Source organism: Dysidea avara, chromosome 7, assembly GCF_963678975.1.
Source record: "Dysidea avara chromosome 7, odDysAvar1.4, whole genome shotgun sequence".
Classification (NCBI taxonomy): Eukaryota; Metazoa; Porifera; class Demospongiae; order Dictyoceratida; family Dysideidae; genus Dysidea; species Dysidea avara.
The window spans coordinates 34757141-34779772 of NC_089278.1; the positions used below are offsets into that span (position 1 = coordinate 34757141).

General features: G+C 38.6%; 1 protein-coding gene across 3 annotated transcripts in view; it reads right to left on the bottom strand.

Annotated features, from left to right (window-relative positions):
• The window catches only part of LOC136261227 (cytoskeleton-associated protein 5-like), a 90215-nt gene that overhangs the window by 58681 nt on the left and 8902 nt on the right, over window positions 1-22632 (bottom strand). For all 3 annotated transcript variants that reach the window (XM_066055201.1, XM_066055202.1, XM_066055200.1), the window contains exons 13-23: window positions 20056-20220; window positions 19523-19651; window positions 17609-17779; window positions 16719-16790; window positions 16493-16609; window positions 16083-16193; window positions 14308-14517; window positions 12059-12130; window positions 10695-10786; window positions 5972-6155; window positions 101-264 (exon numbers count right to left, since the gene is read on the bottom strand). In XM_066055201.1, coding sequence (XP_065911273.1) covers window positions 101-264; window positions 5972-6155; window positions 10695-10786; window positions 12059-12130; window positions 14308-14517; window positions 16083-16193; window positions 16493-16609; window positions 16719-16790; window positions 17609-17779; window positions 19523-19651; window positions 20056-20220 — 1487 coding nt within the window. The remainder of the gene's footprint in view (window positions 1-100; window positions 265-5971; window positions 6156-10694; window positions 10787-12058; window positions 12131-14307; window positions 14518-16082; window positions 16194-16492; window positions 16610-16718; window positions 16791-17608; window positions 17780-19522; window positions 19652-20055; window positions 20221-22632) is intronic.

A 22632-nucleotide genomic window follows, 5' to 3' on the forward strand; every position in this document is an offset into this window, starting at 1 on the left:
GTTGTAGTGGCCGTCAAGATACAGAAGTCAGCTTTGTACTGTCTACTCCACACACATGCACACACAGATCACCACTGTACTTCAATCCATTCGTACTCACCTGATGTCCACTTTAGGCATGAGATCAGCCAATGATTGCGGCTTAGCTGCAGCCCCACCCTTGGATCCAGACTCCTCCACTGTCTCATCTTCCTCTGAATCATCATCACCTCCTGCAGCTGCTGCTACACCTCTTGTGGGAGCTGGTGGACTCTCTCCAGAAACCTGACCAATAAAATACCATGTATGTCATAATTTCCATGGACACAACTGTGTGACAGAATTTTGTGGCTTACATAGAATTAATGAATTTTAGAATTCCCATTCTGAAGTTTTACAACTGATTGAGCTACATGTTATATGGAGGGAAGATAGCAACAATTCACAAATTTGGAAAATGACCATGAATTTGCCAAATACTTTTCATCTACGTAATAATTCTTCTCATGTTTGCTTGGTCTTTGAGGGCTTGTTACATGTAAACAAGTCTATCTTACACTATATTTTGCCCTGCTGAGCCATGCAGTCATTCAAATAACTCTGCACCACCAAGGGCCACTGGACTAAGAAGTAAACTCCTACCATTACCATCAGGCTACTGTACAAAGCATGGGAGCACATGTGGATCTTCAAACCAGACAAAATGTGAAAGGGATAAACTAGCGGCCGATGACTGCATAGCTTTAATAGTTAATAGTAGACTACCATATATTGCAATCCATTTACAGGCACACACTTTGCTGACAAATTTTGTTTTGCCAACAGTTACGTTGCTTGATTCGCCCAACTTTTCCTCCACTAAAGTTTCCTTCCATACGGCATTAAAAGTGCAAACACAAAATTGAAAGTCTATATACATTGTGATAATGTATTATCAAGAGTTCATAATGTAAAACTTTTTATATTATGAACTCTTGGTATTATTGATAATATAAAAGAAGCGTGCCCCAGTGTGGGGCACGGCACAATTTAGAGTAACTGATGTGACACGTTGTACTAGTCTATTGTCGGTCCATAACAGATTTGGGGCTTGTCCAGGAGCTACCAGATGCTCACTACTCGCTGAAGAAGATAAAGTCTAAGCTGTTTCACTTTTGTTTGTTGGCCTACGCAGCATGATTATGAATCCACAGAAGGATTCTTGTGGAAGACCACCATTTTTGTAACCAACCATCCATATTCCTTGGTGCCAGGTGTGACTAGGCACTTGTAAAGGTGAACAACTTGTGTTGCATGATCTTTTTGCTGTTCTTCATTCTTTTGGTAGGATTTAATACTTTCGTCAATCTTCCTTGTGTCACAGTATTAGTGTCGATCAAAATGGACAATTTCTACACAGAACCGACATCAGAAGCTCATAACTTGTTAAAGAAGAAAGAACTGACTGAAGCTGTAAGTCATAATGGACTAGAAGTGCCCGCGAACACTTCGAAAATGGAATTAAGAAGCTAGTGCTTGATTATATAGTTGAGGAAGAATTGATCGCTGAATTTGAATCGTCATCAGACACTATGAAACGTCAGCAGTTGAAACGTCTTGAGTTCCAAGAACATGAACGGGAAAGAGAGGCTCAGTTGAAAATGTAAGAACTAGAAATCCAAAGAGAAGGAAATTGCTAAGCTACGAGAGTTTGAGACCCATCCAGCTGCTACACCCACACCCACAGTGAAGCCTACAGGCTTTGACGTCAGCAAGCACATTAGATTAGTCCCTCCCTTTCAGGAGAATGAAGTTGATAAATATTTTATTCATTGTGAGAAGACAGCTACTATGACACCGAGAAGTTTGGACTTTATTATTGCAGAGTGTGTTGGTGGGGAAGGTTCGAGAGATTTATTCAGCTCTATCTGTGGAGAAGAGTTCCCAATATGATGAAGTGAAGAAGGCTATCCTTAAAACCTACAAATTGGTCCCCAAAGCTTATCAACAGAAATTCAGAGATTCCAGGAAACAAGATGGTCAGACTTACGTTGAGTTTGCTAGAAGTCGAGTTTGCTAGAGAGAAGGAAGTTCTGTTTGACTGCTGGTGTGCTGCTAAACAAGTAGACCATGACTACCACAAACTTAGACAGCTACTCCTTGAGTGTCTTCAAAGTGATGTCAAGATGTACATAGATGAACAGAAAGCAGACAGCCTGCCAGCTGTACTAGCAGATGACTACTCTTTGACTAAGACTGCTTTTCCATCAAAGACTGAGCAGTCCGGAGCTGGTTCAGACTGTAAGAGTTCCGAGGCAGGCAGGCGATCTCCACCAATTACTAGAAGCAGAAACCACAATCAAGGTAGAGGCCAGTTTGACGATTTTTGTGTGTTTGCAGGAGGAAGTGTTTGTTATGCGTGGTCACGTGATGGCTGAATATCGGGCTCTTGAGAAGAAGAATGTTAAGAAGTCCAATGCCCTTGTAATCCCTCACTACACCTGCTGTTCAATTTGCAAGTAGCAGAGACCAATACAATCCCTTCATTTCTAAAAGGCTCTGTTTCCTTATCTGAACATGGTGAAAAGATACCTACTGACATTTTAAGGGACCCAGTCTTTGTTGTAAATGGCATTTTGCCCCTGTCAGACAGCACAGCTACTGGTACTGTGCAGAAACAGGGTACTGAACTGGGAGTTGTGAATGCACCACTTCATGTTGTTTACCTCAACTCTAATTTGGTTAATGGAGCAGTAATTGTTGGAATAAGGCTAACCCTACCTGTTAAGGGAATTTCACTCTGGTAGGCAGCAAGGTGATGCCAGATTTGCAGGTTGCAAATGACCCTGATCCTGAACAAATAGATGGCATTTTCCCAGCGTGTGCTGTTACTAGAGCAGCTTCCAGGAGAGCAACAACAGATGACAAGGACAATTGACAGAATGACCAGATGCCTGATGTTACAGCTGAAGATAGTGTAACCTCTATGAGTAGTATTACCAACACATTGGCTGGCCCAATGATGGAAGGCTGTCTCTCGGTGTTTCAAGAACAGCTTGTTAAGGAGCAACAAGAGCTATGCAGTCTGATGGAAGAAGCTGTTGATGAGGAGGAAGCACCCAGGTATGCTAATTGTTTTTACATAAAGTCGGGTGTGTTGATGAGAAAGTGGAGACCTCCTGCTCCAGCACTAGATGAATGGCAAGTAGCTCACCAGATAGTACTCCCTCATTGTTGTTGACATGGCATTATCATGATCCTCACTGGGTGGACGTTTAGGTGTGAATAAGACATACCACAAACTACCAGCACTTTTTTATTGGCCAAGATGAAACAAAATGTTACTCTGTTTTGTAGGACATGTCATACATGCCAGGTGGTTAGAAAACCAATTTAGTAACTTGAGGTGTCAAGAGGATCATTACATAATTGAAACTGAAGAACAAGCAGTGTGTTTATTTGAAGTATTCAATTATTATTATTCCAGTGGCTCTGCTTAAACCTATTCCTGCTTGTGGAGTCTTCTTTTTTAAAATGTAATTATAGACTGTGTTAGTCCGCTACCCAAAACGAAGTTGGGTAGCCAGTACCTATTGACCATTATGTGTAAAGCTACACATTTTCTTGAGGCTGTGCCGCTTAGAAATATTAAGGCTCCAAAGATTGTAGATGCGTTAGTTAAATTCTTCACTTTTGTTGGCTTGCCACATACTGTCCAATCCAACCAAGGGTTAAACTCCATGTCGGGACTTATGCAGCAAGCAATGTACCAACTTGGGGTGTAAAACAATATAAGTATTCAGCATACCACCCCGAGTCACAAGGTGCTCTGGAGCGCTTTCATCAGACTCTTAAGAACATGCTGTGTGCATATTGTACAGAGAACAACCGTGCATTTGCTTCTGTTTGCTGCAAGAGAAAGGGTTCAAGAGTCATTGGGGTTAAGTCCCTTCAAATCGGTTTTTGGCTGGAAAGTTAGGGGTCCATCTAAGTTGCTGAAAGAGGCATGGCTGGCTGAGGACTTTCCAATTAATCTTTAGACCAGGTAGCAGACCTGCATTACAGACTTGCACGTGCTAGACACTTTGCTCAGAAGAATTTGACAATTTCCCAACTAAAGATGAAGACTTGGTATGACAAGAGAGCCAAGAGTAGAAGTTCTACAGTTGGTGAAAGAGTATTAGTTTTACTTCCTATCCCTCAACAACCTTTACAAGACATTTTGGTCCATACACAGTAACAAAGAAAGTCAGTGATGTCAATTATATCATTGATACTCCAGACAGACGGAAGTTTCAACTGTTGTGCCACATCAATATGTTGAAGAAGTACCAGGGTAGAGATTTAGAAAAGAAATTGTGTCATTTAACTTCTCCAGAGGGGGAGGAGATGGCCAAAGCCATTACTCAGTTTTCTGACATTTTCCCAGATGTGCCAGGCAGAGCTAACTGTGTGCTGCACAATGTTGACGTTGGTGATGCAGCCCCTATTAAACCTGAGGAAGCTGGAGTTATGAGGAAAGAAGTTGACTATACGTTAAAACATGGAATCATAGAACTGAGTCAGAGCAACTGAAGCTCACCATACCTGTTGGTTCCCAAGAGTGATGGGTCCTATCGTTTTTGCATACTGAAAAGTGCCTTTGACTCCTAGAGATTTCAACATTCGTGACACCAGAAGGGTTCTTCCAGTACAAGGTAATGCCATTTTGGTATGAAGAACGCCCCAGCCATGTTCCAGCGTATGATCAACAAGATAATAAGGGACCTGGATAGCTGCGAGGCTTATATTGACGATGTTATTGTGTTTGGGAGTACTTGAGAAGAACACCTATTAAGAGTCAAGGAACTGTTTCACCGGTTAAGAGCTGCTAACCTAACAGTGAATCTTGTGAAGAGTAAGTTTGGCCATGCACATGTAACTTATCTTGGACACATTGTAGGCCAAGGCCAAGTGCGACCAGTTACTGCCAAGATGGATGCGATAGTCAACTATCCTGCTCCAACTACTAAGAGGGAAGTAATGAGATTTTTAGGAATGGCTGAAAGTTCTGTCGAGACTTTGCTGTGAGCCACTTAATTACTAATCTCTTTAGGAAGAACAATGGCTTTGTTTGGAGTGATTCTTGCCAGAGAGCCTTTTAGTTAAGACTTTACTGATGTCAGCACCTGTCTTAGCAATGCCTGATTTTGGGAAGCCATTCGTCCTCACTGTTGACATAGTGATTTTGGTGCAGGTGCAGTGCTGCTACAAGAAGATACAAACGGGATAGATCACCCTATTGGATATTTCTCTCACAAGTTTAGTGTAAACCAGAAGAATCATTCGACTAGCAAAAAGGAAACTTTGGCTTTAGTGATGGCTTTCCAACACTTTGACTTTTACCTCACCCTAACCAATTTCCCAGTACAGGTGTACACTGATCATTTATTGTTGTTACAAGATGAAAGATAATAACCAACGTCTTTTGAGATGGAGCTTAGCACTGCCATCATATGATCTTTGTATTAAGCATATTCCTGGTAAAGAGAATGCTGTGACAGATGCACTGTCTAGAGAATAAACATTTGTACTCTGTACTTTAAACTTTTATTTTCTTGTAATTTAGTTATTAGGCTTTTTGTTGTAGGGTTCTTATTGTGTGTGCGTCTTTCTTTATGGGGAGAGGTGATAGTGTATTATTGATATTATGAGAGAGGCACGCTAATTAGAATAACTGATATGACACGTTGTGCCAGTCTTATTGTCAGCCCGTAACAACATACAACAAATTAATGTAGATGGCAATGTATATTAAAAAAAATGGAAAATACAAGTCAACATTCACTTTCAAGTGGACAAATGCACCACCAACAAAAGCTATACTAACTATAATCATAATGTCACACGAACCATGATAAAAGCATATGACAAATCAATGTTACTACTTTATGACTTGAAGCATGTATGCGTACACATGTACACACACCCACAAACATCTCATATACCAGTGATCCTATAAAGAGATTCATACCTTCTCAAATTCAGCATCAATCTGTGCTAACAGTGCTGGCTTCTCCCCATCAAAAAACATCCTCAGTTGAGGTCCCATGTACATGTGCATCACTCCTAGTAGAGTAACAGCTGAACTACGTACTGCAGGATTAGTAGCCCCCAATGCCTTCTTGACTGCATCGACATGTGACTTAATCTCTATCCTACATTGAATTTAGCATGTGCAACTTAGAACAAACTGAGCATTTAAAGTTAAGGTCTATGTGGGAACAATAAATCACAAAACCTTTAAACCCACAACTGGACATAAACTTAACATAACTTTATAAAATGATCCATAATTCGATGGTGGTTTTTTTTATCATCTCGCAACAAGTTCCGTTCACTTTTGCCATTAACTCTTCTATCAGGCCATATTATGACTCACATGAGTAAACCCACAATCAAAATTAAGCACGTGGCAAGAATTTTTGAAACATGGAAACACGACTGTCACTATTGTTCATCACTTTATAACAAGTAGGCCGTTGTAGTTACAGTATTCATTTAAGGTTACGGTATAGTCACGGGCAATCATTCAAAATTTTGAATGCTTATCGATTCTTTTTGAGAAGACCATAAAACCAGTCTAGCAGCGTGAAAAATTTCAAATGAAGGTGAAGCCCTTCATATTTAATGTTTTTATGTAGCTACAGTGTAGTTTGAGGCAGGTGGAACACTACAATTGTTGTAGTAACACAAGTAAGCCAGCCCGTACATCGCTCAGTTCCAGCTGTCACTACCATGTTTTTCCGCCGCCAAATACAGCAAAAGCTGTAGGTTGTACAGCAAAAGCTGTAGGTTGTATTGGCATTTCTAGGGCATAGTGATACTGTATATTAAATTTGTTAGGTCCTGTGGAAGCGTTTTTGGCGTGTTTCTCCCCAGTGACTGGGATACAAGCCTTCAAAGAGCTTGTTTCACCTGAAAAAACTATTAAAAGTTCAATAAAACGTCTATACTACCAGTAACTTAAAAAATCGCTTCCACAGGACCTAGATATTTTAGTTGTTTAGCCACTTGTGTTGAAATTATAAGGATTCAGTAATCTGTTAGTCTGGTTTTTGGCGGAGCATTTTTATAAACCATCACTCTATTGTAGACCACACACCCAAGAACAGTGGTTGTTCTGTAGTAAAAACAAACAAGCACAATTAGTTGTATTGCTAACACAACACAGTTGGTGAAATTATTTATCCCTGCTTGGTTTAAAGCAGGTTTGGTAATTTGTTCCGCCCACGCATTTTAAACTATTCCGTAACCTTAAGCTTCTCCAATTAGCCCAGTGAACAGACAGTGTGAAGTTATAGGCTATAAGAATTATGCTACCATTGCTACGTATGCCCATATTGTGAAAACACACATTCCCCAAAAGTCCTTTGCAGGTTGAAGGGTTGAACAAGCAGATACGGAGCAACTGTATAGTGGTAGATATAAATGTGCTTTTCAAAAATAAATGACCATCAAAACTACAACCCACAATCAATTCTATCAAGCACACCTTTATAAGGACAGACTGAGGTTGCAAAATTGGATTCATTGAGCATTGTGACGATTAGGCAAGTTTTCCTAAATTTTTGGAAAGTTTCTTTAGGGACAAATGTCCAAAGAAACTTATTACAGTGGAACCTCAGTTATCTGAACCCCTTGGGACCAGGGGTGGTCCATAAGTTTGAAAAGTCCATATCTCTGAAACTGTGTATAAATAACCTTAAAATAGTATTAAAAATTTTTTTTTTAATATCAATATTTTCAACTACCCTAATAGAACAGTCACTACTTTAATAGAGCAGTCATTTCCGTAGTTTGGTTAACCGAGAATCCGGATAAGTAGGGTCCAGATAACTGAGGTTCCACTGTATATACAGCATGCAGTGAAATTTCAATAATTAATAGAATGAGGTCTTTAAAATCACTAAGACACCTTTGGATGAGGTTCTCTAGAATGACCTCCTATATAGCACATAGCATTTGCATACCTCTCACTAATGATCATTGATGTGTAGCATTGCAGATCTCACAATTGATCACTGATCAGCTCAGGAAGCATAGCAAACCAGTGAGTTCACTTTGATATACTAACAATGTGAAGAGTGATTGTGGGACCTATATTTTTTTTAGCTTTATACTACATTAAGCCTACTAACTTGACTATTGGGACAGTAAGTTAACAGTACTTAGGACTATAAGTTACTCATCTAATTGTCCGCTTTGTATTGTTCCATGGTCTGCTAAATGGCTGACACGTGGTGGGTAGAAATACACATCCATGCATTGTCCAAGTGATTATTTTACTGCCATACATAACTAAATTAAAACTTTGAAACTACACTGAGCCTAGCCTACCTTGTAAACCCAAACCCACATTAAATAGCTCAATATAACGAATCAAAGCGTATCATCTCTTTGAACTGGTTGAGCATCAAAGCAATGCACAAACTGCATTTTCCCGGAAAATATGCGAGTTAAGCTCTGAGTGGAGCTAGTGTTATATAATCACTAAGAGACCTCTGGAGAGGTCTCTTAGTGTCTCTGGTGGTTTCTGATCGTCTTTGTTCGGAGCATTCATTTTGTAGACTCAAACCGTGTCAGTGTTCAGCCATCAGACAATCAGTCAGTGTCTATATAGTACACGTTTGGTCATAAAACAGATAGTATCGTTTTGGCGATTTAAAATGTTAAGCAAATGATCTATTTTTCTTTCAGTGCTGTATGGAAATAATAGTACTCTTAATTAAGGACCACAGTAATTTACGCAGTGCCTACCCTGAAAACTCACAAATTTTATGAAATTTGTGCGTTCTATAACTTAGCAAGTTTGTAGCATCACCAAAACCCCAGGTAGTAGTAAGGGCTTATACAAACTGTAGTACAAACTCGCCTATCAATAATAAGAAGGTTATAAGTGTGCAGAACTTACCATTTTCAACTGACAAAGCGATCTCTTCTTTGCAGTGTGATCTGTTACAAGCCATCGATTTACTCCTTTCAAAGAATGCCATCCCATGGTCTTGTACATCATTAGATGCATCTCTAAATGAAGAGCGCTATGAAGTTTACTTCAGTTCAATACAAGCAACAAAGCAAAAGCTATGGATGGATTTGTACAAGATTAGTTTTATTGTTGTGTAAATATAATATACTTATAATTAGGAGGCTAGTGTAGTTTCACGTAATATATTGGCATTGTATATAAAAAGAATCGCATATTAATGGCGAATATAATGGCCTTTGTTTCAAGCTCATAGCTTTAATTACTGTTGAGTTACAGCCTTTTGTTTACATCTTATACATTGGACGTAACATTACGGGGCTGGGCTTTCACGTAAGCTTATATTTGGAGGTAATATTACGGCAGTAGTCCTTAAAGGGTTAATTCATTTGATCTTTGTAAATGCAAGTGCTTTAAAAAATACTAAAGACATCTTCAGTAGCAGATAGGTATCTGCATAATGGCCATGTGTCATGGATGCAAACACTTAAAAGTGAAACGTTTTAGCCATTACTTACAATAATGCAAGTTTTATTCAACCAATCAGTCTTCACCGAGAAATCTTCAGCTGGTGAGGTTCATTAATTGGCTACTAAACACAAATCACAAGTACTATCCATACCATGCCTAAAGTACTTGGAATCCTATCAAAGCAAAATTTTCTGGTATCCTTTAATGGGAGGAAGAGCAGATCAGTGAGCTTTTTCTTATAGATAACAATGTGAAAAGTGATTGTGGGTTTACATTTTGTGCAAATTATGATGACACGTTTTACAATCAATCTATCTATCTACTAGTATAAATACACCCACACCATTTTCTGTTAGACAGCCCACTCAGATCTTTGTGAAAAACCCTTGGCTTTGCCTCAGGTTTTAAAATCACGAAGATTCTCATATTAGGTCTCTAACTAAAACTTAGTGATGCACTAAGTATTGCCCCTATTTTGGCAGTATCAGACTTGCATCACACAAGCTATAAATGCCCAATACTAACCAATACTTTGTATGAAGTCAACGGAGTTGAGCTATTTCCACCGAAAATATATTGGTATTGGTTCGGTAGTGAAAAAGTGGTATCATTACATCATAAATTATTTATTTTTGATGACCGAACATAATGATAAGACATTTTATGCTTGGGACCTATTTGATACAGTTGAACCCCTCTAATCTGACACCTGCGCCATCCAGAACCCTCTCTGGTCTGACCAAATATCATTTACCAACACTATTGTATAGAAAACAACCTCTGTAATCTGACACCTCTGTACTCCATAATCCGACACAAACTTTGATTCTCTATACTTGGAAATACATTGTTTTCGACCTTTGTAATCCGACAGAGAATAATAGCAGCATTAAAAAACAATCACTGGAATTTTTTTAAAGTAACCAAAGCATTTAATTGGTTGACAATAATAGTGCTACGTACTTGCAAATTCTAAAATCACTTCATGTTAAAAACATCATGTGATCCATTTCACCTGCATAATCTGACATAATTCTAGATATTTCACAATGTCAGATTACAGAGATAACTTGATAATTCAACTAATCCAGCAAACCTTATGGCTCTCATTGAGTGTCAGATTAAAGAGGTTTGACTGTATATGTTCAAAAATAAGCCTTATAAATCAAGTAAAGAAATATACTTTACACATATAGTAACAGTACTGTAGTACAAACACAAACACAAGCTAACAACACACCTGAAGCCAAAGTCCTTGATGGCAACCGATAGCCAGTCTAGTGACTCAGACTGAACCTTGGGACTCTTCTGCTCTAGTGCATGTTTCAACACCTTATAAGGGAAGAAAAGTTAGCAAACATGATTACTGTGTGATGTGTGTGTAGTGTGTGAGAGAAAATAGCCAGATGGATTGACCTGGTAATGAAAAGGTCCCAGATTTGTAGTTTGCATGCAACTCGCTAATATTTAAGAACTAACTTAGCTGCAAAATATGGAGAATACTGCACTACACAGCCAATTATGTACCTGAACAACTTGAGAGGATCTACCTGTAATTTACAGTGGCAAAATTAATTGTGCTGTGTACTTAACAATCACGAACCACCGAACAAAGTTTTACTTAAAGAGTTTTTTTATGCTAGAGAATTACTCACTGACAATTTGATTGCAACATTTCATTCTGGCAAAGAATTTTGTTAAATGTCCACACGAAAAACCAAGCTAGGCACAACCAGCTGACTACAACATGAAGAAGTACAGTTGACTAGGAAAACAGTACAAGAAATCATACAAATGCCAAGACTATCTCTAAAACTGGAACACAACCAGCTGACAGACAAATGCTCAGCATTACGTACCTGGTGCTATATCACATAGCACACAGAATGTGTACAAATTTTGAAGATTTGATCTTAATCCTGCATTCATGGTGGTACACAACTATGGACTAGCATCTGTTTATTCATCCAAAATGATGCATGCAAATAACAATAGTAGCTTGCGAGCATGCTAGCAGTATCAACTAGCATACACACTGCATGTAAACTGCACACATACACTAGCATGTAAATAGAATTGACCAAACTGCATGCATGCCTCTGGGTGAAATACTTGTATGCAATTTGCTTATGCTGAGATAGAACATGTTCACATTATGCATGCATGACACACCCATGCAGAATTTTGTAAGGGTATGCTGGTATTAGATTGTGGTATAGTGGACCAACCAAGTCTCTATGTTAATTTGTACAGATATCATAATACCTGATGTTTAGACTACAGTAGACCCTCAGTTATCCAATGTGTTTCTGACAATGGTAAGTGTTCAAAGAAGTGAAATGTTCAGATAGCTGAAGCCCATGCATTTATATACAAAAGCTCTTGAAATACTCTAATAGAACATACATTTGTACTCAAAATACCCTAATAGAACAGTCATTTCCAACTTCAGATGTACAGACAAACAAGGTCAGGATCTACTGTACATATAACATGGCACTATTCTAAACCAGCTTGTTTAAGCAGCTTGGCCTTTATTAACCTGACTAGAACAAGTACGTACATTTCACTGAACTAAAGTGACCACATACAACAATAGCTCACTTGGGTGCTGATAAAATTGAGGCCGAGTCGCTCTGCCATAGCCATCAGTGTGTCAATAGATTGTGGCTTGACCTATGTAGACAACACAAGACAGACAGATGCATCCATATGGTAAGACATAATACATCACTGAGACACAATGATCCTAAACACATATCTGGGTGTAAGCAAACAAGATGGACCCAAAGAGGTGTTGACCATTTTATCTCATGAAATGGGTTACATGTCTATTTCAAACATGTTGGCATTAGGCCACTTCAACTACATCTTTTGTTTCTCGGACTGAAAGTAGTTGAAAAGTGGGTCAGTAGGTAGGTATAAATAAAATAATAATAGGTGGTAATAATTTTTTTAAACTGAAGTTATGGCAACACGTGTATCTACGTCGTTCGATAACAAACTATTAGCTATGGTTAGTACATCTAAGCGACCAAACATCCATCCATAGTCTGCTTTTACAACTCTTCTTGCAATAACCAAGCTCGCCCCACGCAAAGCTATATGGATAGCCAACAATACATCGATGCCACAAACTCACGTGATCGAACATGTGATCTTTAAAAATGAACAAAAACATTTCATTTACAAATTTTATGGGTCAGTCGAGCCTGAGAAACAAGAAATTTAGTTGAAGTGGCCTTACTACTATACAAGTATAAGAATAAATTAGGAGTTTTAAATTAGAGTAGGGACAGTGTATAGTGCTGCAATAAAAAGCACTGAAACAAGCTGGATCGGAGTAGTATGTAATGTCCAAATACTGTAAAACAATAATTATTGTTTTACAGTATTTGGACATTACATACTGTCCCTACTCTAATTTAAAATTCCTAATTTTTTTCTTATACTTGCTTGTGAAGTTTTTTTACAAGCTTATGACCACTAAATAACCTGCTTTCCACAAAACCAGTCACAATAGTTAATCACAGCACTATTATACTAGTTTATGACTCATACAATAACAACTGATCAGTGGGCGTGGCTCTACATAAGCCTGCAGACAATAATGGATGTGGATTCGTGTATACCTACAGACTGATGAATGGGCGTGGCTACCATATGTCTAGACAGTAATTTACGTAAGTGGGCATGGCTCACGAAAGAAGTAGGGCTACGCTACGATGTGTAGTAACACGTCCACATTTAATTTAGCACATGGGGTCAGACCCGGATAATCTATAAAGCGGGACCTGGATGATTTAACATTGCTACTAAATATTACAACTATATTTTATTGACTTACATATTGCTATATAGTTCACCGTGAGTTGCTCTCACTGATCAATATCAACAGCAAGTCACATACGCGTGTGTTCAAATAGTTTGGTGCAATGATCACATGCATTCGAATAGTTTGATGCAATTTACACTGGTAGATGGAAGCCATACTGTAGTCTATTAACACTCAGCGGTAAAACCTTGACTGATGGCCATGGTAAAGAAGTATAAAAGGTAAGACAATAGGGCAAGCATTGTATGTTTATCAATATACCAAAGGTTTTTTTTTAAGCGAACTAGAAATGTTTCTGCGAAGAATTAGGGCTGTAGCTGTAGCCAGTTTTCCGTAACGCTTGACTAAAGGCATCAGGCAGGCAAGCAGTAGAAAATACTGTAGAATAATTTTTTTTTTTAATTCTGTAGCAACTTGACGGAAACATTTCGGGTCAATCTGAAGACACTTTTGGGCTTGGTTTTGCACAACCAATACTGTCGTGTCGTTGTGAGGAAAAATCGCAGCAGGTTTTTGGGTTATATTATATCACAGATCTCCCCCATGCCTTCGATGTCCCTAATATACAGTACTGTCGTACTGCATGATAGATCATAAACAATGAATGAAGTTGTGTTGCCAGTTGGCTCAACCCATGTTCCACTGCATGTGTGGTACTAATGAGGCTGGTCGTGTGATATCAATTCCGTTCATTTGATTTTTTAAGTTACTGCAGTAGCTGGTGAGAAATAACAATGGTGATGAAAAGACCTGCAAAGCTGACCACTATAACATAAAGGCACTTCCAACATGTTCCCAATGGACGGCTACACTGTACATTTCTCCTTAATATTACTACTACTACTACTACCCTATACAGGGACCCTGGAAGTGTGTAAGGATTCACAGGCTTAATGTTTAAACTCAGTTGAATACACAGAGAAAAAGTTCAGACCAGGTAATATAATAGCTCATGCAGCATGCAGCCATGCTAATAAAACATACAATGGATACCAAACTACTATAATACAGCAGTCACCTTCACATCAGCCAGTTTATCCACGATTACAGGAAGGACACAAGCGGTGGAACGTTTACCAAACACAGACGAGGTTGTGACTAGCACTGACACAAGTCCAAACTTTGCCTTCATCACTTGAAAGTTGCTGTCTTTCCATCCTGGCTTTAATCCAAGCACTTTGATGAAAAGTAGTGATTGCATCTTAGCTGGTTCCATAGCCTCAACAAGCTGAAACACAATAATACATGAATATTATGTGAGCAAATAAGAAAACTTACTTTGAGTAGAAATAATTGGACATAAACAAGTAAGATCACCTACACCTTCAGCTATACTAATACACGTTTATATCCTAATTCATTCTTAACACAATCTATCATTGGTATAGCTATGACTGAAGTTGAGATTAAATGTCCACTAATACAGCTGCAGGTTAATGGTTGCCCCCACTTGTTTATGGCCTTTTATGTCTATCCATACTCCAATAAATACCTTTTTTACTTAATTATGACTGGTGAACCAGCATATCAAGTATCTCAGAAATGGATGGCACAAAACTTGTAAAATTTGCACGATCGAATGCATGATCTGACTGGCCATCTCACTTTAATGAAAAGTGAACTGGAAAAATGAAAAGTAAACTGGCCATCTCACTGTATTTTCAGCTATGTTCTACCTGTCATACAACGTTACAAATGAAGAAGCGTCTCTACAATCAATCCAGTCACTGTAGAAAATACGGATGATTCCCATGATAGCCAGCACACAGAGTCATTACTGTGGATACCCACAGACTAACACCTATACAGTAACGGAGAACAAAATAGATTACAAATGAGGGCTGCAAAGGTAAGTCCATGATGTGTGTGTTGTAGGCTAGAGAGAAAATATGTCCACATTATTTGTAGTGAATAGATTAATTCAAGAGGCACTTTTCCTACTGTTCTTCGTTTGTAACGTGTGAAATGGGCTGAACATAGCTGAAAGTGAAGTGTAATGGCCACTTCACCTTTCAAATCAGCAATCGACAGTTAAGGCGTGCGAATCTCTCGTGGTGACTGGAATGATTACAGAGGTGTTTCTCCTATTGTTCTTCATTTGTAGCGCTGTATAACAGGCTGAACATAGCTGAAAAACAAAGCGCAATGGTCATTTGTGGGTCAGTAATTGATAGCTGGGGCATTTGTTCAAACAAAAACATTAACTCTGGCACCATCCTTTCTTTTGATGTGGTGTGTGTGAGTTCACCAGTCATAATAATGTTAAACAAGCAAGTATAAGGAAAAATTAGGAATTTTAACTTCAATTAAGAAAAAAGTAGGGAGGTCGCTTACACCTACAGATATACCTGTGACTCTAATTGAACAGTCAATTTGGTGAGTCTCTACTGTAATGCAATGTAATATAGTATGCCTTTTTGACTGTCATTGTGAATTGATTTGGTACATCCTTCTCAGACTACCAAATAGCAGGAAACTAAAACATAGTACAGTGGAACCTCAGTTATCTGGACCCGACTTATTCGGATTCTCGGTTAACCAAACTATGGAAATGACTGCTCTATTAGAGTAGTGACTGTCCGGTAGTTGAAAATACTAATATTTAAAAAAAATTTTCTTTATGCTATTTTAATGCTATTTATACACAGTTTCAGAGATACAGAGTTTTTAGACTTATGGACCACCCCTGGTCCCAAGGGGTTCGGATAACTGAGGTTCCACTGTAATTACCTTTTCATAGCTTTACAAATATTATTATAACGTTGGATGTTGCTAACTTGTTAACTGACTAACCTTCTGAAACTCCTCACATCCAGCTAGTCTTTCCTTCCAGTTGCTGTTGGCAAGTTTTGCTATTAGTGAGGATGGTAGAACTTCACCAGCTTTCTCCTCAACCTCCTCATTCTAAGTTATATAGTAATAGCAAACCAATCTAGGATACTACAATATGTGGCTAGGATACTACAATATGTGGCTAGGATACTAACATGTGATGTATATACGCATTACACACAGAGACATGTACACATTACACACACATGTATACATTACACACACATGTACACATTACACACACACATGTACACACAGACACATGTACATACAGTACACATGTGGGTACAATACATTCACACTACGCACAAACAAACACTTACACACATGCACACACACATGACATTCATACTACATGCACACGGACTTACAGCAATATTTGGTTCACTAGGAATAACAGGAGCATCTACTGTGTTGGCAGCAGCAGCTGACTTTGACTTCCCCTTTGGTTTAGCAGAAGCAGGCTTGCTCCCTCCACTAGCAGCAGCCTACATCAAACAACAGATAATCACAAGGTAACATCAAGGGGCACATGTAGTGCAACCTCAAGAGTTCATAATATAACAGGCCCACTATGAATTCTTGGTCTAAACTTACAGATTTTGGTTTGGCTGATTTCTTAGCTGCAGGTGGCTGCTCTGGTTCAGCCTCAGCTGGCGGTTTCTTACCCTATATGTATAATAAGAATGGCATTTACAATGTATGTTTGGTACACACAAATGATACTTAATTAACCCTTTAAGGACCAAGAATTTTGTGCATAGTCTACCCTGAAAGCCCACACGTTTTATGATTATTGCACATTTAGTGTTTAATAAAATATATAATAAGTTTATAGCATTGACAAAGCCCCTACAAGTGCTCAATTGTATAACAAATTATACTAAAAGACTCGCCTGACAATAATAAACAACATTATCTAACTTACCAAAGTGTAGAACCAATGTCTTAAAAGCACTAAGGCGAGTTTCAAACACCTACACGCGATCGATTTCTTCGTGACACAATCAATAAAAACAGTCCGCCATTTTAGTTTTTTAAAACCGCATCACATGATCCTGTATATCAAATTATTCGCCTCTAAATAGTGAGCACTCTGAGCTTTATTTGAAGTTAATACGATGAACACAGCCAAAGTTATGGAGCGATTTCTACAAGGTTAGTTTTATTGTTGTGTAAATATTAAATGTTTGTACTTTGTGAGGAATTTTACACAGGCTTAGTTATGTGTGATAAGTTGGCCTTATACATCAAAAGAATCGCCTATGAATGGCGAATACAATGGCCCCTGTTTCGATCTAATAGCTTCATTTGTTGCGGAGTTATAGCTCTTTGTTTACTGCCAATAATCTTGGACGTAATATTACGGCGCTGGTCTTTCGAGCAATACCTACTTTGGACGTAATATTACGGCAGCAGTCCTTAAAGGGTTAATCGTTTGTTTCCATCTAATAAAACCCAAATAATATCTCAACCATTCCTCTCACCTCAGCTGCAGGTTTCTTTTTTCTAACAGGTTTAGGAACTGGTTCATCCGGTGGTGTGTCTGCAGCTGGTTTCTTTGGTGGTTTGCTAACAGGAGCAGCTGCTTCCTTCTTGGGCTTGCTGGGCTTGGGAGCAACTACCTTGATCTCTACTTTCTCCTTAAACTCTTCAACCTGTGGAGAAAGAAAAGGCTGTATGAATTTTGTCCAAGCAAGAACAGAATGATCAAACTAGTAAGGCTCAGCCATACAAAGACGCCAAAATTACTAAGTAGCAATAATTAATACAAATAACTTTCTAGTAGACATAAAATCCAAGTTCAGTTTTAAACCGATAGAGTCGGAAGAATTTTTTTTAAATAGTTGCTGAGACTGAACAACTTGTGAATATGTTATGGTACAAAGAAGCAGAGTTGCTACACACATACGTACACACATGCACACAAAACAGAAATTGCATAGGATGAGCAAATCAATCAAAATAATTTAGAATGTGCTAAATAATTAAATTGGGTTACATACATATTTATAAATATGCGCAGCCTGCCCAACTAAGGGTGGCCCAAACACATGTATAGAACACATTCCCTTAGTAAAAGTTCTAACACTTCAGATATTATCGTGAATTGCACATCCATGGTCACCAAAGTCTATGACGTTACGTGACAATTGGCCAATGACAATGAGATTTGAATGGAATTGCTCACATTTGATTGGCTATTTTAGTCAAATTCCAAAAAAATTACTACAGATGAGCAATCCTGCCAAAGTGGGCAATTGTTCTCATTGGCAGTAATCAATCCTTCTATTTACAGGTTTAAGGCAAAATTAAAAAATTTAAGTTTGATTAGAGTGAACATTTAATCCCTAATTCAGTCTTGGTCTTGGGTATAGAATGGATTATTAAATTTTCGCTAGTATATCTGCAGGTATAGGTGATCTCCCTTGTTTCCCTACTTTTTTTCTATGATCCCTAATCAAACTTAAAATTTTTAATTTTTTCCTTGTTTACTTTTGTTGTAACATTTTATGACTGGTGAACCCACGCACACCGCATCAAAAGAAATGATGGCGCCAGAAATAATGTTTTCAACTGAACAAGCGCCCCAGCTATCAAGCACTGCTTTGAAAGTGCAGTGGCCATTACGCTTCACTTTCAGCTATGGTCAGCCTGTTACACAGCATTACAAACGAAGAACAGTGTTACATTCGTCTCTGCAATCAGTCCAGTCACCACGGAAAATACAGACGGTTCCAGTTTACAAACGTACTGCAGGGAAGCCATGCATCGCGCTACCGCGAATCGACACCTTGGACTTTAAGCAAAAAGAACAGAGGACAAAGGTAAGTCCATGATGCATGCATTGTACGTACTGCGGTATGCCAAAAGGCACGTCTCAAGACGAAGCGGCATCTAACAGTGAAAAATCACGCCGATAGCCTTGGCCGTTATCGAGTTACGCTTGCCTGAAGGCAGGCAGGCAGGCAAGGCAGGCAGGCAGGCAGGGCAGGCAGTTAGTCAGTAGAAAATTTCATTGAATAATATGTTTTAAAATTCCGTAACAATTTATTGAAAGTCTTTAGGATCATACTGACGACACTTTTGGGCTTGGTTATACCTAACTAATACTGCCAAGGTGTCAGGATGGAGTTGTGAAGCTGGTTTTAGGATGAATTTTTTTGGCTAGGAAAACCCAAATTTCCATGATCCCTAATAATTATACAGTACTACCGTACTGTTTGTGACCTGGGACTCCAGGGAGCTAATTCAGTGTTTGTCTTTTCACCTGAGCAAAATTGTTCTTAGGAGGTAAAACACAGTAAGTATATATATATATATACTTAGAGATTTTAGTGTGTGACAGCTTAATAGAGTAAAATAATGATCAAACTATGCTTTCAGTCATGACTACACACCTTAGTCATCTTAGTCTTATCCAGTCCCTCAAGGTATGGAGTCATCAGTCGATCTCCTGTCACCTTCCAGACTGTAGCTAGCGCCTCTGCACTAGCATCTCTCACCTGAGGTGTGGTGTCCCCTAATTGCTGTAAAAGAATGATGTATGGAGAGCTCAAAACAATGTACATACATGTGGTATGCAAGACTGTAACAGTGATCATACATATACAGTAGTACCATCTCATACATGGAACACCATGCATGCATGCCCACACCGATGCACACACAACACACGTGCATGCACACACACAAGCAAAGCTAAGACACTGCAGTTGTGAAACACCAAGAAAACACCTGTACAACACAAGCCCTAGAAACCATACTCTACACCAATACAAGGTACAGAAGACAACAATGTTTAGACATTTGCTTTCTGGTCATGTGATGGGTACATATTAAAACAGCTGTATACACAAACATACTAGAAGTGCAGGAGCACACACAACACTACAAATACAATATGGATGTATACACGTACACTACATCTTACCGAGACAATGAGAGGACAGATGGCCTTCAAGAAAGGCTTACTCAACATGTCTGGTGTGCACAGCTGGAAGGAGCGTTGCATGAATAGTAAAGTCTCAGCCCTAGCAGCAGGGTTCTTGTTAGCCATCGCAGTTACCAGATCCTCTTGTATATTCCCCATAGTTGTCTATGGCAAGACAACACAATAACAAACTAGTGTTGAATATTTAAGGTTACGGTATAGTCACGGGCAATCATTCAAAATTTTGAATGCCTATCGATACTTTTTGAGAACCCCATAAAACCAGTCTAGCAGCGTGAAAAGTTTTAAATGAAGGTGAAGCCCTTCATATTTAATGTTTTTATGCAGCTACAGTGTAGTTTGAGGCAGGTGGAACACTACAATTTGTTGTAGTAACACAGGTAAGCCAGTCCTCACATCGCTCAGCTCCAGCTGTCACTACCATGTTTTTCCACCGCCAAATACAGCAAAAGCTGTTGGCTCTATTGGCATTGGCTCTATTGGCATTTCTGGGGCATAGTGATACTGTATATTAAATTTATTAGGTCTTGTGGAAGCGTTTTTGGCGTGTTTCTTCCCAGTGACTCAGATACAAGCCTTCAAAGAGCTTGTTTCACTCGAAAAAACTACTAAAAGTTCAATAATACGTCTATACAATCAGTAACTTTAAAAGATGCTTCCACAGTACCTAGATATTTTAGTTGTTTAATCACTTGTGTTGAAATTATAAGGATTCAGTAATCTGTTATAGTATGTTCACGTTGAGCTGAATCCTCACAAACATTTAATAACTCATGGATGCAATTACACATGATCTTGAAATTTGGCTCATTTGTAGTACTGCTTGACCCGCTAAAAATATTTTGAAATCTTTTTGTTCAAATGTTTGACATAATATTTACGGCCAATCAAAATTTTCACAATACATTTCCTATGGGGAAGCCATATAAGTACAGTGTCCATTACAGCCCTTTCCCGAACTTGTAATGGAGCCAAACTGTACGTGTCTGTTGTTGACACCTTTGCTGTTACCAATAATCATCTGGTTGGCTGAAATGTTAACTCTGTTGAGAAAAAATCCACTTTTAATTTTTAGCTGTTTTTCAGGATTCAGCTCAACGTGAACATACTATAGTCTGGTTTTTGGCGGCGCGTTTTTATAAAACATCGCTCTATTTTGAACCACACACCCAAGAACAGTCGTTGTTCTACAGTAAAAACAAACAAGCACAATTAGTTATATTGCTAACACAACACAGTTGTTGAAATTATTTATCCCTGCTTAGTTTAAAGCAGGTTTTGTAATTTGTTCCACCCATGCATTAAAAAACTATTCCGTAACCTTAAGCGAAACTGATAACTCCTTTCTCCTGTATGAAATTATTATACTTTGAAGAATGTGCACACATCTTCATGTGCAGTTGTCTAAACATTCCCAGTGTACCTTCGCTCGTGTATTTACATATGTGGCTCTGAAATACAATGTTTCAGACAAACAATGAGTTAGAGAAATTCAATTACCAAACAGCAACATGTGTGACTATGTGTGGCTATGTAGAACAATAAGTAACCTGACTCTATTCCAAACATCTTGGTACAATGTTGTATGAGAAAAGTGACCTGATTCATGGGACTCTGACTGTACAACATATACAACAACTTTCAAGATGTCCTCTTTGCTATACAATAATAACTAGTACAGTACAAAATATATCTACACAATTACACAGAAAAATTTGGAATTTTCAACTAGAGTAGAGACCATAGAACATTGATAAAAAAGTACTGAAACAAGCTGGAGTAGTACACGATATTAAATCACAGTAAAACAATAAGAAGTGTTATATCCCTACTGTGCATTTCCATTATATATGGTATCTTGAACACAGTAGGGATATAACACTTCTTATTGTTTTACTGTGATTTAATATCGTGTACTACTCCAGCATGTTTCAGTACTTTTTATCGATGTGCTATGTGGTCCCTACCCTAGTTGAAAATTCCAAATTTTTCTGTGTACTTATTTGTTAACTTTTTTTGTAAATAATTATTATGAATGGTGAACCCATGCATACCGCATCTGAAATGGCGCCGCGCGCCCCAATTATCGTCTGAAAAGCGAAGTATCTGTTACGCTTCGTTGTCAGCTATATTAAACCCATTATGCAGCATTTTCGAATCAAGAACTGTTCAAAAAGCACCTCTGCACACCAAGACGCATTCCAAAAGAAATGATGCCGCGCGCCCCAGTTATATCAATTATCGTATGAAAAGTGAAGTATCCATTACACTTCGTTGTTGGCTATGTTCAACCCGTTACACAACAGTACGAATCAAGAACTGTTTGACAAGCACCTCTGCTATCAAAATAGCCGCTATGAAAAATACGGACGATTTCCGTTACATGAAGGGAAGCCATCACGTGCTATCGCCAAACCGACACTTTTCGCTGTCAGCAAAGATGAATGGGACACAAAGGAGGACACTGGTAAGTCCATGAAGAATGCATTGTACGTACTGTGGTATGCCAAAAGGCACCTGTCGGGATGAAGCAACGTCGAACAGCAAAAAAATCAA